We start from the raw sequence: 17,404 nt of genomic DNA on the forward strand, positions 1-17,404 counted from the left end.
TGGTGGTGAGGTATTGTTTAGAGTGATGGCGTTAACGCCAGGTGTTAGAGATGAGCTTACCTTAGTGAACGTGTGTGTGTGTGTGTCTCTCTCTCTCAGTGCCCAGGCTGGCGGTGGTGAAGGAGATGGTGCGCAGGCTGCAGGAGCTGAGGCACACAGAGCAGGTGCAGCGGGCCTATGCCCTCAACTGCGGCGAGGGCGCCACCGTCAGCTACGAGCTGCAGCTCCGCGTGCTGCGGGAGTTTGGCCTGTCGGACGGAGCCACAGAGCTGCTGCAGGTGGGCGCAGGGGCGGGTTGCGGGGCGGGGCGCGGGGCGAGGTGCAGCATGGATCATGATGAGAACTGTCCTCAGTGTTTGTGAGAGAGACGTGGTGTTTATTTGTGTTTCCGTCCTCAGAACCCCTACAAGTTCTTCCCAGAAGAGCGATTCGGTGATGAGAGCCCGGGGCCAGCTCTGCACCAGTTGGGCCGTTGCCGGGTCAACAGTAGCCCGGCGATGGACAGCATGTTCACAGACCTGGAAGGGCTGTCAGGATTCCACCCTCCCTTTCCTCCCCCTCCTCCCCCCTACCACCCCCCTGCCACCCTCAGCCACGCTCAGCTGAAGGGGGCCTGGAGGCCGCGGGTTCCCATGCCAACCCCGACCCGCTCCTTCTCCTACCCCTGCAGCCACACCCTGCTCCAGCGCCACGCGCCCAGCCAGCAGAGCAGCCCTGACTACCCCTCCTCATCCAGACCCCCTCCGCCCCCTCCGCCCGACTGCACCAACCAGGCCATGGGCCGGGCCCTGCTCGCAGACCAGCAGGTGAGGGATCATCCTGCAGGAATCTGGGGTCTTTTATGTTTTCCTTTTAATCCTGTAGGTCAGGGGTCTCCGACCTTGTTCCTGGAGAGCTTCCTTCATGTAGATTTGAGCTCTGAACGAACCCGGTTTAACAGGGTTAGAAAGCGCGTTATTAGAATCAGGTGTGCTGGATTAGGTTTGGAGCAAAAACTTCCAGGAAGGGTAGCTCTCCAGGAGCAGGGCTGGAGACCCTGGCTGTAGTTCAGAGCTGGGTTTAGTGTTCTGGATCTGGATCAACCTGTGTCTGTGTTTGTGTCTGTGTCTGTGTGGGGGTAGATGAGCGTGGAGCCTGTGATGAGAGAGTTCATGCCGGACATCGCCCGGGGGGTTTCGGTCCTGACCCTCAGGGAGCAGCACAAGGCCGAGAGGGTGAACGGGGAGGATTCCACCCCCACGGCCCCCCACCCACCCCTGGAGGGGCAGTGCCCCTCATCCCGCCACAGGGACATCCACGGCCCCTCCTGTAAGAGACACGCCCCGGACCCCAAACTAGAGGCCCAGGGCGACTACCCCGACCACTACGACTTCTCCTGTGGACCCCCCACCCCCGGCCTCCCCCCACCCTACTACGCCGGGCCCGACCTCTACAGCCACAGCTGCAACCCCTCCAGCCCCCTCCCACCCTCCTACCTGTCTGACGGCCAGCCCCACGCCCAGGGACGGCCAGCCCCCGACCCCCTGAGGCTGGACCTGCTGGGGCTGCCCCCCCCGCCGCAGGAGGAGGCCCAGGCTAACCCTCCAGGGACCCTCCCCGGGGGGGGACACACGCCCAGGGGACGAGCCAACGAGACGGACCTGACCCGCGGGCTGGGGCACTTTCGGAGCTCCCCCAGTGGGAACCTGGAGGGGTATGAAGACAGGCCCTCCTCCCACAGGGAAGCCCCAGAGGAGAGGCTGGTGGCTGGGGACACGTCAGGAGCAGGGCCCCTGCAGCCCCAGGGCGACAGTGTCAGTGAGGAGGCTGGCAGAGACCGCCGGGCACCCAGCAAGCCTGAGTACCCTTACAAAAAGTCGGCACTTTAACCCCGGCATGGACCATGTGGGCTGAGTTATGAAAAGGGAACAGTGATGGGGGAAAGATGACCCCTCTAATATCCACTGCAGAGCACTCATTAGTGTGACGTGTGAGAGGGTCTGAATGTGGAGAGACAAAGAGAAGAGACAGAGTGAAGGGATTGCAGGCAATTGGCTATTTATATGCTGTGAGTGTGTGTGTGTGTGTGTGTGTGTCAGTACTCTATATATCCTGGTCACAGTAGCTGGAGGTCTGTAGGTTAGTGAAGGAACAATGGCTGTAGTGTTGCTTCTGCCTGTGTGTTTGGTTTTATACAGCTGAATCTGGCCTCAGTCATGCAGGCTGGGAATGATAAATCATGGACATGTCTGTGTTCCTGTCCCTGCTCCATGTCTGTGTTCCTGTCCCTGCTCCATGTCTGTGTTCCTGTCCCTGCTCCATGTCTGTGTTCCTGTCCCTGCTCCATGTCTGTGTTCCTGTCCCTGCTCCATGTCTGTGTTCCTGTCCCTGCTCCATGTCTGTGTTCCTGTCCCTGCTCCATGTCTGTGTTCCTGTCCCTGCTCCATGTCTGTGTCCTGTCCCTGCTCCATGTCTGTGTTCCTGTCCCTGCTCCATGTCTGTGTTCCTGTCCCTGCTCCCGGCCCTCTCCTGTTCTGACCCACTAAACTGGAGCAGCGATAAGAAGCAAAACCCAGAATGGCCGGGCAGGAAGTGGTTGAAACAGGAAGTAGGTCAGTTGAGGTCATTGTTGTTCTATGGATGCTGCTGTTGTCTTTGGAGTCATTGTGTTCAGCCCCAACCAGGTGCCTTTACAGAGGTGAGAGGAGAGGAAAGGGGAGGGGGGGTGGTAGGTGGGGGCTGGGGTAAGTGAGCAGTAGGGGTATACAACCGAGGTACAAGGGGCAACACTGCCGACAGTGCTGCGATTGAGCTCACTAGGGGGTGTTAATAATTTAAGGGAACAGGTGTGTGAGAGGTATGTCCTAGGTATGTGGTTTTGTACGAACAGGAAACGTTACCATTTTAGTACTGTACTCTCAGTATCCCAGCGTGCTCAGGTCTTGCGATGGCAAACTGGCTCTGAGGAGGTTGCCCAGACACTGAACACGAAGCGCAGTGGATACAAATGCTGGAAACCTCCGTGGTATTTAAAGCCTTAAATCAACCATGAAGTCATCAGCGTTTTTTAACCTAAACTTCCTCTCACTCCTGTGACTCACGCCTCTCATTTACGTAGCTCTGGACACGGTCTCAAAGTATGTTTGGGCCCCATGTTTTTGGCCTCTACCACACCACCCTTTGGCAGACATTGGAACTGCATGGGTCGGTCTGCAGATGTTCTGGAAGGCGGAAGGCGCTGTACAGTCTGCTCTGTGAGATTATTACACGCGGTGGACAACGTTGCACTACAGGAACAAGCCGTTGTTGTTACATGGTAGAAGTGGCTCCCCTGATTTCAGAAGTTAATTAGATTAGAGGTTCCAGAACAACTCAATTAATCCTGCAAGCTGAGTGGCCTCTGCCAAATTAGTTTCATCCCTTTAAACATTCTGCGAGTTGTGTGTATACATTTGAGCATCAAATAAAATGTAATTGTACAGCCCTTTTTACAAGCAATGTCACAGAAGGCTTCACATACGCCCATAGAACTGCCCCTCAACCAACCCTAAACCCTCAAGGAAGACAAGGAAAAACTCCCAGAAAAAATTGAAGAAATATTTAGGAGCAATTCAGTGAGGGATCCCCTCCTCCAGAGATGTTTGATGACACAGAGAGGTGCAGAACACAGGCTAAACATAGTCCCACATCAAGATAAGTCTTAAACATTTGATATGAGCGTGTCATTGTACGTGTGTATTGTCACATTGAGGAGACGGAATGTATTGTAAACTGTGTGACTCGGGTATCAGGTTTCTGTCTCCTTATTTCTTTAGTTTGGTTGTCTGTTTATTTTTGTAGTGTTGTTAATTATTGTAGTTGACATGGTGGAATATCATAACTGTGGAAAAATATTTTTTTCCTTCATCAAACCGTAATACTTTAAAGTAGCACCGCAAAAGATCTGTTCATGTTCTCTCTGCTTCGCTGTTACAGAATCACCAGGCAGAAAACCCTTCTTTCCATCCAGTTTCCATCATTGGAAAATGCTGAACTTTATTCTCTTGCCCATGTTCATGTATAACAGTCATTTTATTTTCCAGGACAGTGTTCCCATTTAGTACAAATTCCTCCACATCCTCTTGCTGTGCTGTAGAGAAGTGAGTGCCTTTCCCTACCAGGCTTGTATTGAAGTGACTGATGTTATGCAAGCATTTTCCTACCAGCCTACTTGTTTGCATCAAATACTCACACTCAACTCTGTGTATATTTTTTTTTTAATTTATGTTTAGAAACCTTTGAAATGGAACAATCTAGAAATCTGTGGTGGTTTACGATCGACCAGGCACACTGTGCATGGGTAGTGTAGTGTTCTACTCAAACCCTTTTGTAGATTCAGCTGCCAAGTGGTTAGTTTATCTGGTTTTATTTTTCTACTGTTACCTCAAAAGGTGCACAGGTTTTGAACTTTGGCATCTATAAAATAAACAGCTTAAAACTTCTGGCATTTAAGTCTCGTTTTCATTCACTTACTATGCTTACTGAATCGGTACATTATTTAGTAGCATGCAAGATGGTTTATACTGTAAAAGGTGGTGTAAACAATGTTCATACTGTTTCCATTTATTCAGATTCACACACAGCAAAAATATGGCCAACAAATTAGTATAAAAGCAGAAAACTGAATAGAACCAGAGGGCCTTATGACCATGCAAGAAAGAGCAGCATTAAACTTCACATTCACAGGAATGAACACATTTCTAAATTGACAAAAGCACTTAGATGTTTCAAATATGTTTTCTGTCAGAGAACATCCATCCAGCCGTGCATGGCTCTTGCTTTCATATCTATTTCTCAGTTTGAGGACATTCAATGCTTATTGGAGACATCTAGACCCATTATAACATGGATAAAATACCTTATCATTTAGTCAACATTTTGATATAGGTGTCTTAAAACTGAGCTTTTATTCAAAAGGAAAAAGGTGTTAGTTTGCTGTTCTAGCAGCGCATCAGCATGTGGGCTACAGCAGCGTCCTGAAGAACTTCAGGTGCAGTGATGCTGCCCTTCACTGATCCTGCGCCTTTTCCTGGCCTGCAGCTCCTCAAAGAACTGCTGGATGGCTTCAGCTGTGACCACCTGCCAGGGGGGGACACAGAGCAGGAGGGGGGGACACAGCAGGAGGGGGGGACACAGAGCAGGAGGGGGACACACAGAGCAGGAGCATGAGGGGGGGACACAGAGCGGGAGGGGGGGACACAGAGCAGGAGGGGGGGACACAGAGCATGAGGGGTGGGGGACACAGAGCGGGAGGGGGAGACACAGAGCAGGAGCATGAGGGGTGGGGGACACAGAGCGGGAGGGGGAGACACAGAGCAGGAGCATGAGGGGTGGGGGACACAGAGCGGGAGGGGGAGACACAGAGCAGGAGCATGAGGGGGGGACACAGAGCGGGAGCATGAGGGGGGGGGGACACAGAGCGGAGCATGAGGGGGGGGGGGACACAGAGCAGGAGCATGAGGGGGGGGGGGCACAGAGCGGGAGCATGAGGGGAGACAGAGCAGGAGCATGAGGGGGGGACAGACCCGCTAGCTTCATCACATCTGCTTCGCCCACAACCTGAACCTCACCTTTCCTTCACTGGCAAACTGCTGCAGGAACTCAGTCAGTTCCGTCTTCAGGTCATTGAAATCTGAAAGAAAGAAAACAATCCTTAAAAAGAAAAAAGGATATCAGTCCTGAATAGTCAGGCTAATGTGATTGGCCCTTAGCATCTTGTCCTCCTCCCCTGTGTCAGGATGAACCCCAGGCCCCCCGTCCTCACGGTAAATCATCTCCAGCTGCTGGATGTGGTCCAGGGAACTCAGGCATGACGTCAGCAGGTCTTCGCCAAACGGCTCCGTCCTTCCTTTGTTCTCATAGGCCAGGAGGGTGTCCGTCTCGTCCAATAGGAACTGCACTCCGGCCTGGACATACGCCCTCTGAACAGCAGCACAGGAGCACACTCAGAGTGGTCACACTCCAGGACAGGGGAGCAGATCTCCTAACATGTCCCACACTCTTATTGAAAGCGTCATACCTGCTTCGCTGTCATTGTTGTGCACATGACAATAATTGACTTTTAACATGAACCACTTTTGGAAAACATCTCTCCCCAGACCCATTTTTATTTATTAAGAAAATGACATTTAACTGCTGCAGCCATATATCTATATATATTTTAACAAACATAGTGCCCTGCCCCAGGAGGGGGAGTAGCAGCATGGATGTCTCATCCTGCCTGAGGGGAACAGGTGTGGGTGGAGTCTCACCTTACAGGTGATGCAGGTGCAGAGATGTGAGCGCCAGTGGTACGGCCAGAACACAGCCCCCTCCCTGCTCCCCTCCCGGGCCCCGCCCTCCAGGGCCCCACCCTGCAGCTCCATCAGCCTGCATGCCACAGGCCCGGCCTGGCCCTTCACCTGGCTGCCGGACATCTCCTGACGGCTTCGCTTGCAGGAGGCGTTTTCATTCTCGTCCTCCCTCTAGGATCAAACAGGACAGCAGGAGACGTTTACAGCCTCCTGACAGGGCTGAGGGACGGGGAGCAGGGGAGGGACAGGGAGCAGGGGAGGGACAGGGAACAGGGGAGGGACACAGAGCAGGGGAGGGACACAGAGCAGGGGAGGGACACAGAGCAGGGGAGGGACACAGAGCAGGGGAGGGACAGGGAGCAGGGGAGGGACAGGGAGCAGGGGAGGGACAGGGAGCAGGGGATGGACAGGGAGCAGGGGATGGACAGGGAGCAGGGGAGGGACAGGGAGCAGGGGAGGGACACGGAGCAGGGGAGGGACACGGAGCAGGGGAGGGACAGGGAGCAGGGGAGGGACACGGAGCAGGGGAGGGACGGGGAGCAGGGGAGGGACGGGGAGCAGGGGAGGGACACGGAGCAGGGCTGGCAGAACCATTCACAGGCCTTGTTCTACAATCGTAAAACATGCGTGACACTATGGAGGGGTCAACACAGTACTGCTGTGAAGCCTGTCCAAGAAAATCACTGGAGCCGAGGAATCAGTCTCCTATGGATAATTACTCCTCTAATTTTCCAGGAGAGAACTGCATGATGGGAGCTGAAGTCCAATACAGTAGCCTACTACATCCATTACTATCTGGCGCCATCTAGTGGCAGCCAACTGATAGGGCACGGTTAATCACTCGCTAAACAAACGCATCTCGTGATATTGACACTAAATGGCAGCTATGTGCATAGACTTCAGCACTGAATGTGTATCATACCCTGGTAAATACTTAATAAAATCATAATCTGACCACACGAACATCTCACTTACTAATTTCTCCTGCTTCTGACAGGCAGGCCTGGAGGACGACCCCTCGCCTCCATTGCCCCTCTTGTCCTTCTGCTCGCTACTGTCCACCACATCCTCCTCCACCTCCTCCACATCCTCCACATCCACCTTCTCCACATCCACCTCCTGACAGGGGCTTACTGTGATCCCTGGGAGAAGAACATTGGGGAGTCAGGTGGCTGAGCGGTTAGGGAATCGGGCTAGTAATCTTAAAGGTTGCCAGTTCGATTCCCGGCCGTGTCAAATGACGTTGTGTCCTTGGGCAAGGCACTTCACCCTACTTGCCTTGGGGAAATGTCCCTGTACTTACTGTAAGTCGCTCTGGATAAGAGCGTCTGCTAAATGACTAAATGTAAATGTAACATTCCACAGTGGTGAAGTGTGGCATACCAAGTCACCGCTTTCTGCCACTGCAGTAAACAAGGAAGAGTAAGAAAAAAAGTGATTTAATCTAGAAAGGATGGGAGGGTGAATGAGAGAATGACTGACCTGCGAGGTGTGCGGCGTAGGTCCACAGGAAGGGAGCTCTGTTCATGCAGGGTTCACACACCATCTCCTGCAGCTCCTCCGAGTCCTCCACTGTGGATCCCAGGTGCTGTACTCCACAGAAGAAGAACCACCACAGAAGAAGAAACACCACAGAAGAAGAAACACCACAGACTGGTTAAGATCCGTACAGCAAAGAAAAGAAAACTTGCTTTACAACTACCAAGATATTTGTATTTTTATATTATCATACAAAGATGATGAGATAAGATGATCATAAATGGATTATTGTCAACAGCATCTTTTTGCTGGATTGTCGATGGACCATCCCAGCAGTTAAGCAGTAAAGAAACAAGCATGCTAGACATTCACAATGTTGTTGGAATGGTGACCTACCCTGGAATGGAACCAATCCTCACAGATGATGCACTGAATCATCTCCTCATCTACCTGGCAGAGACAAGGAAAGTAAGGAGTGAGTCTTCTGCCATGCAGAAAATTCTAACCTCAAATCAATACCGATGTGTCATTACAATGCTGAAGGATGTGACTGTGGTACGAAGCTGGACTTCAGGTCAGTCGCTACCTGGTCGTCTGTATCTGGATACGGTCGGTCACAGAAGCAATACAAGCCGTAGAAGTTGTGATTGTACTGGTTTTTTATATTTCGTCCATCTTTGTTCTGTGAGGAAAAATCACAACGACAATAAATGTGATTACAGGTGTCATATGTTAATTAGAACCTGACTGATTGCAAAATTCTTACACTCACAGGAATCAGATTGCACCGAAACTCGCCAAACTTGTCATTTCCACAATCGCAGCGGAAATTCCTGCAATGAATAATGAGACCACCAACTGTTCACTGCTGTGAAAACATGTGTTAGTCTGTCACAGTAAACGAGGAGCAAAAGCAACTGCAGATATTTCTCACTCGATACAGATTTCTCTGTATTATGATTACCTTTTGGTGTAGAGCTCAAAGATGTCGTGGCCATCGTGACATTTGTTGGTACAAGCAAGGCAAAGACCCGCCGGTTCTTCTCCCCTTGGTGTACAAGTGTTGCAGGCAAACACAGCTTGCCTCTTTACATAACCCTGCATTGAATCACAAACGCAAAAGTTGGTCAGAACCATCAGGCATGTGCAAGGCTATATCTTAACAACACAGATACTGTGCAACAATGGCGTAAAGTAATAGGACGGATGTGTAATAGAGAATGCTGACTTTGGTGATGACTTCGTGGCACAATCAAAAAAAATTATTCCGTCTACCTGAGAGTGTGACGGGGACACTGGACATACAGGTTACTCTTTGTTACCTGGGGATATGAGCATTTCTCAGGGTCGCTGCCCGCCAACACCGACATAGCTTCTCGCAGTTCGTCATCCTCCAGTATGTCGTTCAGTGACAGGGTAGCCTCACTGTCTTCGTTAACCGCCATTCCTGAGACAGAATAAACAACAAAACGTGAAATCGTCTCTTCCGGCGGGACAAAGCTTTCAAGGCCGCATGCAGGAAGTATTGAAACCTTACAGCAGCTAAGGTTACGGACTAACTCTATGGTTACGGAGCCTACGCTACGCCCCTGTATTTGTTTGTACCCAAATATGTCCCATTTCAACGCTGTGGTGACCTTTACCTTGCAAGCTGACAAGAGACTTGGAGGACGGAGTCGACCGGTTAACCGGGCAGAGCGTTGCTGTATAACTAGCTTTGCTTGAGAGCTTGAGAGCTCCTACCAACATGGCCAATGAAGCACAACTGTGACGTCGAGTAGCCCGCCAACCTTTGTGATGTAAATAAGACGGCATCATTAATGCAAGTAGTGGTCCTCCAAACCTTAGATGAGCCATAGTATTTAATTTCAGTATAGGATGGAAAAAAAAAATGATAAAAAAAAAAAAACATATGAGCAGACTGCTTAATTTTATAACTATTTTTAAAGTCGTTTTGTTTTGTAAAATGTGAGTTAATTGGAGTAAGTATTGTTGTACCATTTAAATAACCATTTCAGCTGTAGCCTCAGGCTAGCTGGGTATGGCCACCTTTTTGGATATGGATTGTATATTAATAAATAACTCTACTACTCCAAATCCCTAGGATAGCTGGGCACCCATGTAAGAGGGGTGGTGCAAACGGCAGGGGTACCAGGATATACCTACCATGCTAAACTGACTTCAAAGCATAGTTTTCACTGACACAACACTCAACTGTCAGATAATTACCAGCAGATGGCGCATGCCTTCCATATTGACATTAATTCGCCAGCTGCCTTCATTGGACCAAATCTTTGCTGAACAGAAGCTAGGAGCAAATTTCGTAAATTATTAAAACATAGTGCTGTTTTTGTTGTTGTTGCTTTCTCTTCCATGTTGATCAAAAACAAAAACTTCACGCGATGAAAATGATTGTATTGCTGCCATCTAGAGGAATTCGTGAGCTTTTTACTCTAAAAGCTGACGTGTGCTCTTCTTTCATGGCTAGTGCCCTGCCTTCCTATCGTCACTCAGTGACAAGCTAGCCAGTGCTACGGTGTGCAGTTGTGGGTGTAGGATGCACTCACTACGGTTACTTCTCTGATGAGCACGAGACATCGGAGGTTAGGTTAATGCGCGTTCGTGAAAATACCAGTGTTGGGTACCGCTTTTGAAGCTGTTTTAATCATCATCTGTGTTACTTTTGACAAATAAATAATTACCCGTTAGCCGAATGGACAACTATCAAGTCAGCTAGCCTGGTTGCTATCCTGAAGAGGACAACGAAATTCAAGAAGGAAATGTGTTAACTGGTAAATATAGCTAGCCATGTAGCTAGCTTACTATTGACGTTAACCAGTACCGCTGTCAATATATTAATGACTGTTACAAGGATAAAAAATGTATTCAATTTCGTTTTTAAGCCAGTTTTTAGTCTGTGGCGCATCTGCTCCCAGCTAGCAAGAGAGCTAGCCTAATGTGTATTGGGGAGCAACCCCTTGCTTGTCATGGGTAACTCATGCCTCCTCCACCAGAAAGCTTGCTCTTACGTTTTTTCTCATAACTGCTCTTGACAATACTTATCATCATCGCCTAAGGTTGTTTTATACACATATGTGTTCCGCTGACTGTCGTATGACAGGCAGAACTTTTGTGATGGCTGGGATATCATTTTTACAATATGAAATCTGAAGGTGTGCTGACTGCGTTCACGGACAGCAATTTAAGTGGTCCCCACCGGTTCAGCAACTTGTCTCGTCATATCGAAACTGCTTGTGTAGTTTGTTCACTTACAATTTCATCAGTGTGCTGACTGTTAAGCGATGCAATCGAAATATACTTCAAATATACAGTATATCAAAGGCAGTACAGCAGTTGGTTAACTGTTTGGGACTTTGGTTTTGATCCCTCCCTCTGCTAGGAGAGTGAGACAACGGTTTCCTGTTTTCGCCCGAGTCCAGGTTGAATCCACAGTCACATCTGGATTGAGAGCACAAGAGACGTGGAGATGCAGACGTTTATGAAAGGCAAGAGAGTGGGCTATTGGCTCAGCGAGAAAAAAACGAAGAAGCTGAATTTTCAGGCGTTTGCAGACATGTGCAGGTGAGTGAAATTCCACTACACGAACAGCTCAAAATTGGAACAATTGAATGTGGCTCTGCTCACCCCAAGTCATCAGTCAAAATGGAATGACCGACATCACACGCACACAGTTGAAGTACAATCGAAGAGGTAGTTGTGAAGAGGTCTCATCTCATAATAGTGTATTTTGGACGTAGTTAAATCCACAGAGGTTCTAGACTTAGGATCTCTACCTTGTCTCTGTGATATTGAAAGCTGGCTTTGGAGCAGAGAGGAGTTAATTGGACTGGGATGTCCTGATGTGAAGCAACAGAATCTAAGCATTTGAGAGGGGTGCATTAGGTGTGTGTGTGGGCAGTGTGTTGTGCGGCCTTAGGTGCTTCTTAGCTAACGTTGGTGTTCGCTTGATGTGAAACCGAGCAGCTGGAATTACGAATTTTGTAAGCAGGAGACTTATTGTGTTTGTGTGTTAGCAATGAGAGGTAGACAATGTCCTGTCTTATTTTGTGCGTTCCTTTGTGCGTTTCTGTATCTCTGTTCTGTAGAGGAGATGATTATATAATGTCTGGTAAAGTGGGCCAGAGATTGCTTAGGGTTTCCTTAGCAGACAGGCTGTGTGAGAGCCCTGCCGACTGATGTATCTTGTATCAACAAGCCATGGTGGCCTGTACGGTGCTGTTAGCCAATCAGGTCGTGCGATCCTCTCAATCCTATCGAAATCATCTCGAACGAAAAAAGGTCAACACTGACAATCCCAGATGACAGCAGCAGAAAGAGGTTGTTGTGATAAATGTGAGATATTTAGTCACTCTCTCTCTTCGCTGAGGCTCTCTTGTCTGGACGGGGTATCTTTGTTTTCCGTTTGGCTTGTTCCAGATGATGGGGGATTGTCACCACTGGTGCCGGATTTTCACCTTGCCAATGGGGTTGTTGACTCACAAAGCAACCTGATTGAGCCAGTGCAGATTACCATGTAATCCACAAAACATTTTTAATCTCTTCATAACTCTCCAACCAAATTGCTTCTCACTTGCAGAGCTGCCCAGTGGGATATAGACAGGGTGGGTAAAGGCAAGGGTTATTTTTGTGGTTTTGTTGTCCTGTGTGTGTGTGTGTGTGTGTATGGATGAGGCTTACTGTGTGGGACATATTGTTGTCTGTCTCACACAGGGTCTCATATAGGGATCATAAGGGAGTGTTTTGTCTCTGGTGTTCTGTCTACTGTTCAACCTTCCTGATTTCTCTCCAGCGCTCTACAGCTTGGTCGTTCTGTCATCCCTCGCTCACTTCTTCTTTTCTCAGACTGGTTTCCCCAAATTCCCTTCCACTGTACCGCTCAAACAACAGGCTAAGAGGAAGAGAGTATCTAATAACGAACAAGGGGGGGGAAAACAGCCAAGTCACCGATACCTCTCGTATATAGACTTGACGAGCTTCACAAACCTTGTTGTTGTCTTGGACCAGCCATCACTGGCAACCACGTAGCTGTAGAGTACATTTACATTACATTTAGTCATTTAGCAGACACTCTTATCCAGAGCCACTTACAGTAAGTACACATCATTCATCATCAGTCACGTCATTTGACACGGTCCGGAATTGAACCGGCGACCTTCTGATTACTAGCCCGATTCCCTAACCGCTCAGCCATCTGACTCCCTGAGAGTACTGAGGCATCTCTGGGCTACTTCTGTTGTGACATCGGTATTCTAAACTTGGCCTCTCCAGAACTGGTGTTACACATTAATTGCTGGCTCCTTGCTTGAGCCCATGAACAGCAGAGCAGTTCTACATTTCGTGGTTTTGACATTAACAAGATAAGCTCACTGCTCACTACCTCACGGCATTGGTAGTTGGATATTAAACATGGCAGGCTAGATTATTAACACTCTTGAGTGTTTGTGGCACTGTTTGACGAGCTGAACTGCTGTGCTCTGCCCCTTGAGTGGCCCAGAATGGAGTTGGCTCTGTCCTGCACAGCTGGTGCGTGTGTACGTACGTGTTTGTGTGTGTAAGTGTGTGTTTGTGTGTCCCTATTCATGGCATGGCACGTCACCGCCCCACCTTGGGATCTAGAAGACTTGTTAACCTTCTTGGGGAACACGATGTCTTTCTTGACCCCCTGTCTGTGGGTCCTGTGGACTCAACAGAGCTGTTGTTACTTCCTCCTGACTCGCACGGCTAGGACACACACACCCACACAGCAAAGCTACTTCACATACACTCGCCTCCCGATCTCTCCACCTGGTTCCTGGCCATCGTTAAGACGGCACAGTGTGTTGTTTAGTAACGCCTCATATCTAGGTGTGTCTGAATACTGCATAACCCTCTGCCTCACCCGCCTCTCTGCCTCACCGGCCTTTGCCTCACCGGCCTTTGCCTCACCTGCCTCTGCCTCACCTGTCTCTCTGCCTCACCCGCCTCTCTGCCTCACCCGCCTCTCTGCCTCACCTGCCTCTGCCTCCCCCGCCTCTCTGCTTCACCGTGTGGGGATTGCCACGATACGAGAGCAGGAGACAATCTCCATATCTGTGCTGGGGTGAAACCAAAGGCCCTATTCACAGCACATGAAACGGACCAGCTGTGGTATTAAATATCCACATTGTGGTAACGCAGTGAATGGCTGCAGTGCTGTTACCATGGGACTGCTGCCTTGCAGCCACGGGGCTAGGGCTTGCTGGGGCAGTGTCCTTTTTGTTTCTGCGAAAGTCAATGAAAAGATGTTATGTTGTTGTAGGACTGTGTCTCAGGGCTGGCGGTTCATGTTCTGTGTTTGTCTTTGCATAAATTAAACAAATGGCCACCAGTGTATCAGTTTCCAATCCCCCTGTTATACAACCTCTCCTGAATAGTAGATTTAGACAGGGCGAGAGGCCCCTTCGACACCCTGACATCCAGAGAGACTATAGGAGATCGGGAGGGGGGGTGGGGTGTCTGTCACATCTGCAATCCCCAACTCTGTAAAACATGCCATCTCCATTCCAGTTGGTGTTTTGGTCCAGGCTTCTGCGAGCTTTGTGGAAGGACTATGTGATCCTGGCTGGGTCTCTCCCCAGGCCCTGGCAGGTTGAGGCCTGCCTCTCAGACCCAGAACTCTGCCTAGACAGTTTCCCAGAGAGGAGGAGAGCCACACCTCCAAAATACAGCCCTCCTCATTCAGTCTTTCAACCTTGTCAGCCCAATCTGTTTTTACCCAACTGAAATGGCCTGTGACCTATATATGTCTGTTGTTTTAACCGCTTCGTAGCCAAAGTGTTGAGTACAGCAGCTGTACCGTGATGTCTTAGGATTCAGCTCTGGGCTCCTTTGTTCTGGATACTTTTGTTTGGGGTTCTTGAACACAAACTTAGGAAACTATGAGATGGCCGGGTCCATTATCTGTTGACGGCGCGAGCTTGGGAGCATTGTGGTTTACTACGTAAGAGCAGCTGGAAATCTCCTACACAAATGCCACAGAGGACTGGGCTCTTGGAGTGGGCTGCTGGTTGCCAAGCAACCCCTTTTTTTTTCTTCTTTTTTTTTTTTTCTTTTTTTAAAACCCTATGCAACAACAAAATAATGCGCTATCTTTTGAAAAGTAAGACATTCCTCAAATATCACTTTGGCCGAGTCTCTCACAGGGTAAGCTTGGTCTGCCATTACTGAATTCTCTTTTCTTGAATGGCATTCTAGAATGCTCGTTGTCGCTAAAATTCCCAAGGTGGGGTAGTATAGTGCGCCGTGAGAATGGATGGAACAACATGAATTAAAATCAGCATACACACAGACACTCGTTGGCTAAATGGAAAAACTTTTTTATCTTTGTTGTCCTTGACAGCTATCCACCGGTCTGCCCTTTCAAACTAACATGACCTTTGTGAATGTACTGTATGTCAAATTCCTCTTGTGAGCGGCAGCCATTTTGGTTTCACCACTGACAGTTTGGCCTTGGCGCATCTAGTTTTTAGCATTCATTAAGCTGTGGTTTTTCCAGAGAATGGATGCATTTTCATTGTTCTTGTCTCTATTCTCTCTTTCAGGAAAAGGGGGATCGAGGTGGTCCAGGTGAGTCAATCCTATGATTTAAACGCACTCATTCAAAGTTTTATTTGGGGGGGGCGGGGAAAGGAAGAAAGATTTTTGTTCCAGCGGAAGAGCAAGATGTTAAAATGTGATGGAGTATAATCCATGTTCCCTGGCCTCCCCTTCCTCTCTCCATTCATCCAGTCAGACTGGACCAGCTCTGCATGTCCCCCCCCCCCCCCCTCCCATCCATATTTATCTCCAGGCCGAGAGAGAGACTCGGTCTATTTAGAGGTCAGGCTTTGTTGACTCCCTATTCCCAGATATTTCACAGATATTCTACTGTAAACTCCAAGGTATCGAGTGGGGAACATATGTCCTCTGTACCCGCTAGATGGCTGACTCACAGAGAGACATGCCAGGCCCCTGTATGTCTGTAAGCACCACCAATCACAGGCCCCTGTATGTCTGTAAGCACCACCAATCACAGGCCCCTGTATGTCTGTAAGCACCACCAATCACAGGCCCCTGTATGTCTGTAAGGACCACCAATCACAGGCCCCTGCATGTCTGTAAGCACCACCAATCACAGGCTTCCTGTGGAATCTGAAGAAGAAACATTTATTTGTCATGTAGTAGTCACACACACGCAGAAGTGTCCATCAGTTTTCCTCTTCCGTCTGTCCTCTCAGCTGTCTGTCCTCCCAGCTGTCTGTCCTCTCAGCTGTCTGTCCTCTCGGCTGTCTGTCCTCTCAGCTGTCTGTCCTCCCAGCTGTCTGTCCTCCCAGCTGTCTGTCCTCCCAGCTGTCTGTCCTCCCAGCTGTCTGTCCTCCCTGCTGTCTGTCCTCTCAGCTTCATACCAGAAGATGGTGTATAGCTAAAGCTTGAAAAGTACCTACGCACAGAAATATTCACATGCATAAAGCCGGTCATAGCATTTCCCGTGTTGGCATTTCGATGTGATCATCCACATTAATGGTCAAACTTTTATTTGTATGTTTTTTGAATTGTCAACGTCATAGACGTAGACAGTAAATGTAGTGGAAACTTTATTTTGTCATGTTTGGTGAGTTTCGGCACTTTTCAGTTAGAATTCACCACGTTACAGAGCCAGACAAGACTTTGCGGACGGCCCGCGCATTCTCACGTCTCCTCAAAAGTTTCCGTGACGGCCCCCACATTCTCACGTCAAGTACATTTTTATACATCACACCGTGTGCGTGAAAACCAGCGTTAGCATAGTGTTTTATGTGGAGGAAGAGGAAATTGTGGGCTTCAAAAAAAGTTACCCCTTCACTGCTTCTCCTTCAGAGCTCTTTTTCTATGCTGTCTTTTGTGCTCTTTCAAATGCCTTTTTTTCTCCTGGAGATACCTCCAGCACACACACACACACACACACACATCCACACACACACACACATCCTGGGACTAGCCTCAGAGTGAGGAGGGCTTTGTTTCTGAGGACACACTCAGCCTTCCAATTGGCACCCACACGCTGTTCCCAGCCTTGTCCTCCCCACACACACACACACACACACACACGCACACACACAATCTGGTCTACCTCTGTCCTCATGCAGAAGGCCACAGCCTCCTGAGCATTTCTGGGTGGGGGTGGAGGGTGGGCTGTCAGTGTCAATTGAGGGCCTACAATACAGAAGGACACCTGCAGTGTTTGTTTTGAATGTGCTGCCTCGGGAAACTGGGCTGGAAGGTGAGCCCAGTGCCATGCAGTTGCCCCTGTGGCACCACCACCCCACAGGGCAGACAATGGCAGGCATTATCATGCCCTGGCGTGGTTATGTAAGTCCATGTTTAAAGCTGTCAAGCCCTCTTTAAATGAAGGAGAGACACGCTGTGTTCAAGGGAGAGGAAATGGAGCGACCAGGGTTGAGGGAGAGGGAAATGTCGAGGGTGGGGGGGGGGCAGTTACCACGTAGGCCGAGGCCCCCGCCGTAGCGTCCTCGGTTCGAATCCTGCCTGCGCCATTTGCTGCATGTCTTCCCCTCCCTCTGTCCTTGCCTTTCCTGTCACACTTCACTTATAAACTG

General features: G+C 49.4%; 3 protein-coding genes across 4 annotated transcripts in view; 2 read left to right on the forward strand and 1 right to left on the reverse strand.

Annotated features, from left to right (window-relative positions):
• The first annotated feature begins 65 nt into the window (after positions 1-65).
• On the forward strand, positions 66-2,300 carry LOC124487198 (BTB/POZ domain-containing protein 7-like). Its single transcript, XM_047049351.1, has 3 exons — positions 66-278; positions 399-806; positions 1,122-2,300. The coding sequence occupies exons 1-3, from the start codon at positions 126-128 to the stop codon at positions 1,866-1,868; spliced, it is 1,308 nt and encodes a 435-aa protein (XP_046905307.1). The 5' UTR covers positions 66-125; the 3' UTR covers positions 1,869-2,300.
• Positions 2,301-3,398: 1,098 nt separating this feature from the next.
• Positions 3,399-10,203, reverse strand: LOC124486921 (putative E3 ubiquitin-protein ligase UBR7). 2 transcript variants are annotated; one of them, XM_047048803.1, is made up of 12 exons: positions 9,434-10,203; positions 9,113-9,237; positions 8,755-8,888; positions 8,563-8,623; positions 8,377-8,472; positions 8,187-8,240; positions 7,794-7,899; positions 7,287-7,453; positions 6,270-6,482; positions 5,783-5,939; positions 5,589-5,650; positions 3,399-5,097 (listed from the first exon to the last, which is right to left on the reverse strand). In XM_047048803.1, exons 1-12 carry the CDS (start codon positions 9,789-9,791, stop codon positions 5,005-5,007), a joined length of 1,626 nt encoding a protein of 541 aa, XP_046904759.1. In that variant the 5' UTR covers positions 9,792-10,203; the 3' UTR covers positions 3,399-5,004. The 2 variants fall into 2 exon arrangements, with proteins under 2 accessions (XP_046904759.1, XP_046904765.1); XM_047048809.1 differs by lacking the exon at positions 9,434-10,203 and having other exon boundaries at positions 9,113-9,423.
• Positions 10,204-10,312: 109 nt separating this feature from the next.
• Positions 10,313-17,404, forward strand: part of itpk1b (inositol-tetrakisphosphate 1-kinase b) — a 29,637-nt gene continuing 22,545 nt past the window's right edge. Inside the window, exons 1-3 of the mRNA XM_047049432.1 lie at positions 10,313-10,582; positions 11,191-11,372; positions 15,371-15,395. Of these exons, the coding sequence (XP_046905388.1) occupies positions 11,278-11,372; positions 15,371-15,395 (120 nt within the window). The 5' untranslated portion in view covers positions 10,313-10,582; positions 11,191-11,277. The remainder of the gene's footprint in view (positions 10,583-11,190; positions 11,373-15,370; positions 15,396-17,404) is intronic.

This window comes from Hypomesus transpacificus, chromosome 3, assembly GCF_021917145.1.
Source record: "Hypomesus transpacificus isolate Combined female chromosome 3, fHypTra1, whole genome shotgun sequence".
NCBI classification, from domain to species: Eukaryota; Metazoa; Chordata; class Actinopteri; order Osmeriformes; family Osmeridae; genus Hypomesus; species Hypomesus transpacificus.

Coding starts and splice junctions, on each gene's coding strand:
- LOC124487198 (XM_047049351.1), top strand. CDS start 126: ATGGTGCGCAGGCTGCAGGAGCTGAGGCACACAGAGCAGGTGCAGCGG. Junction 279..398: donor GAGCCACAGAGCTGCTGCAG/GTGGGCGCAGGG, acceptor TTCCGTCCTCAG/AACCCCTACAAGTTCTTCCC. Junction 807..1,121: donor CCCTGCTCGCAGACCAGCAG/GTGAGGGATCAT, acceptor GTGTGGGGGTAG/ATGAGCGTGGAGCCTGTGAT.
- LOC124486921 (XM_047048803.1), bottom strand. CDS start 9,791: ATGGTACAACAATACTTACTCCAATTAACTCACATTTTACAAAACAAA. Junction 8,889..9,112: donor AGAAATGCTCATATCCCCAG/GTAACAAAGAGT, acceptor GATTCAATGCAG/GGTTATGTAAAGAGGCAAGC. Junction 8,241..8,376: donor ATCCAGATACAGACGACCAG/GTAGCGACTGAC, acceptor TGTCTCTGCCAG/GTAGATGAGGAGATGATTCA.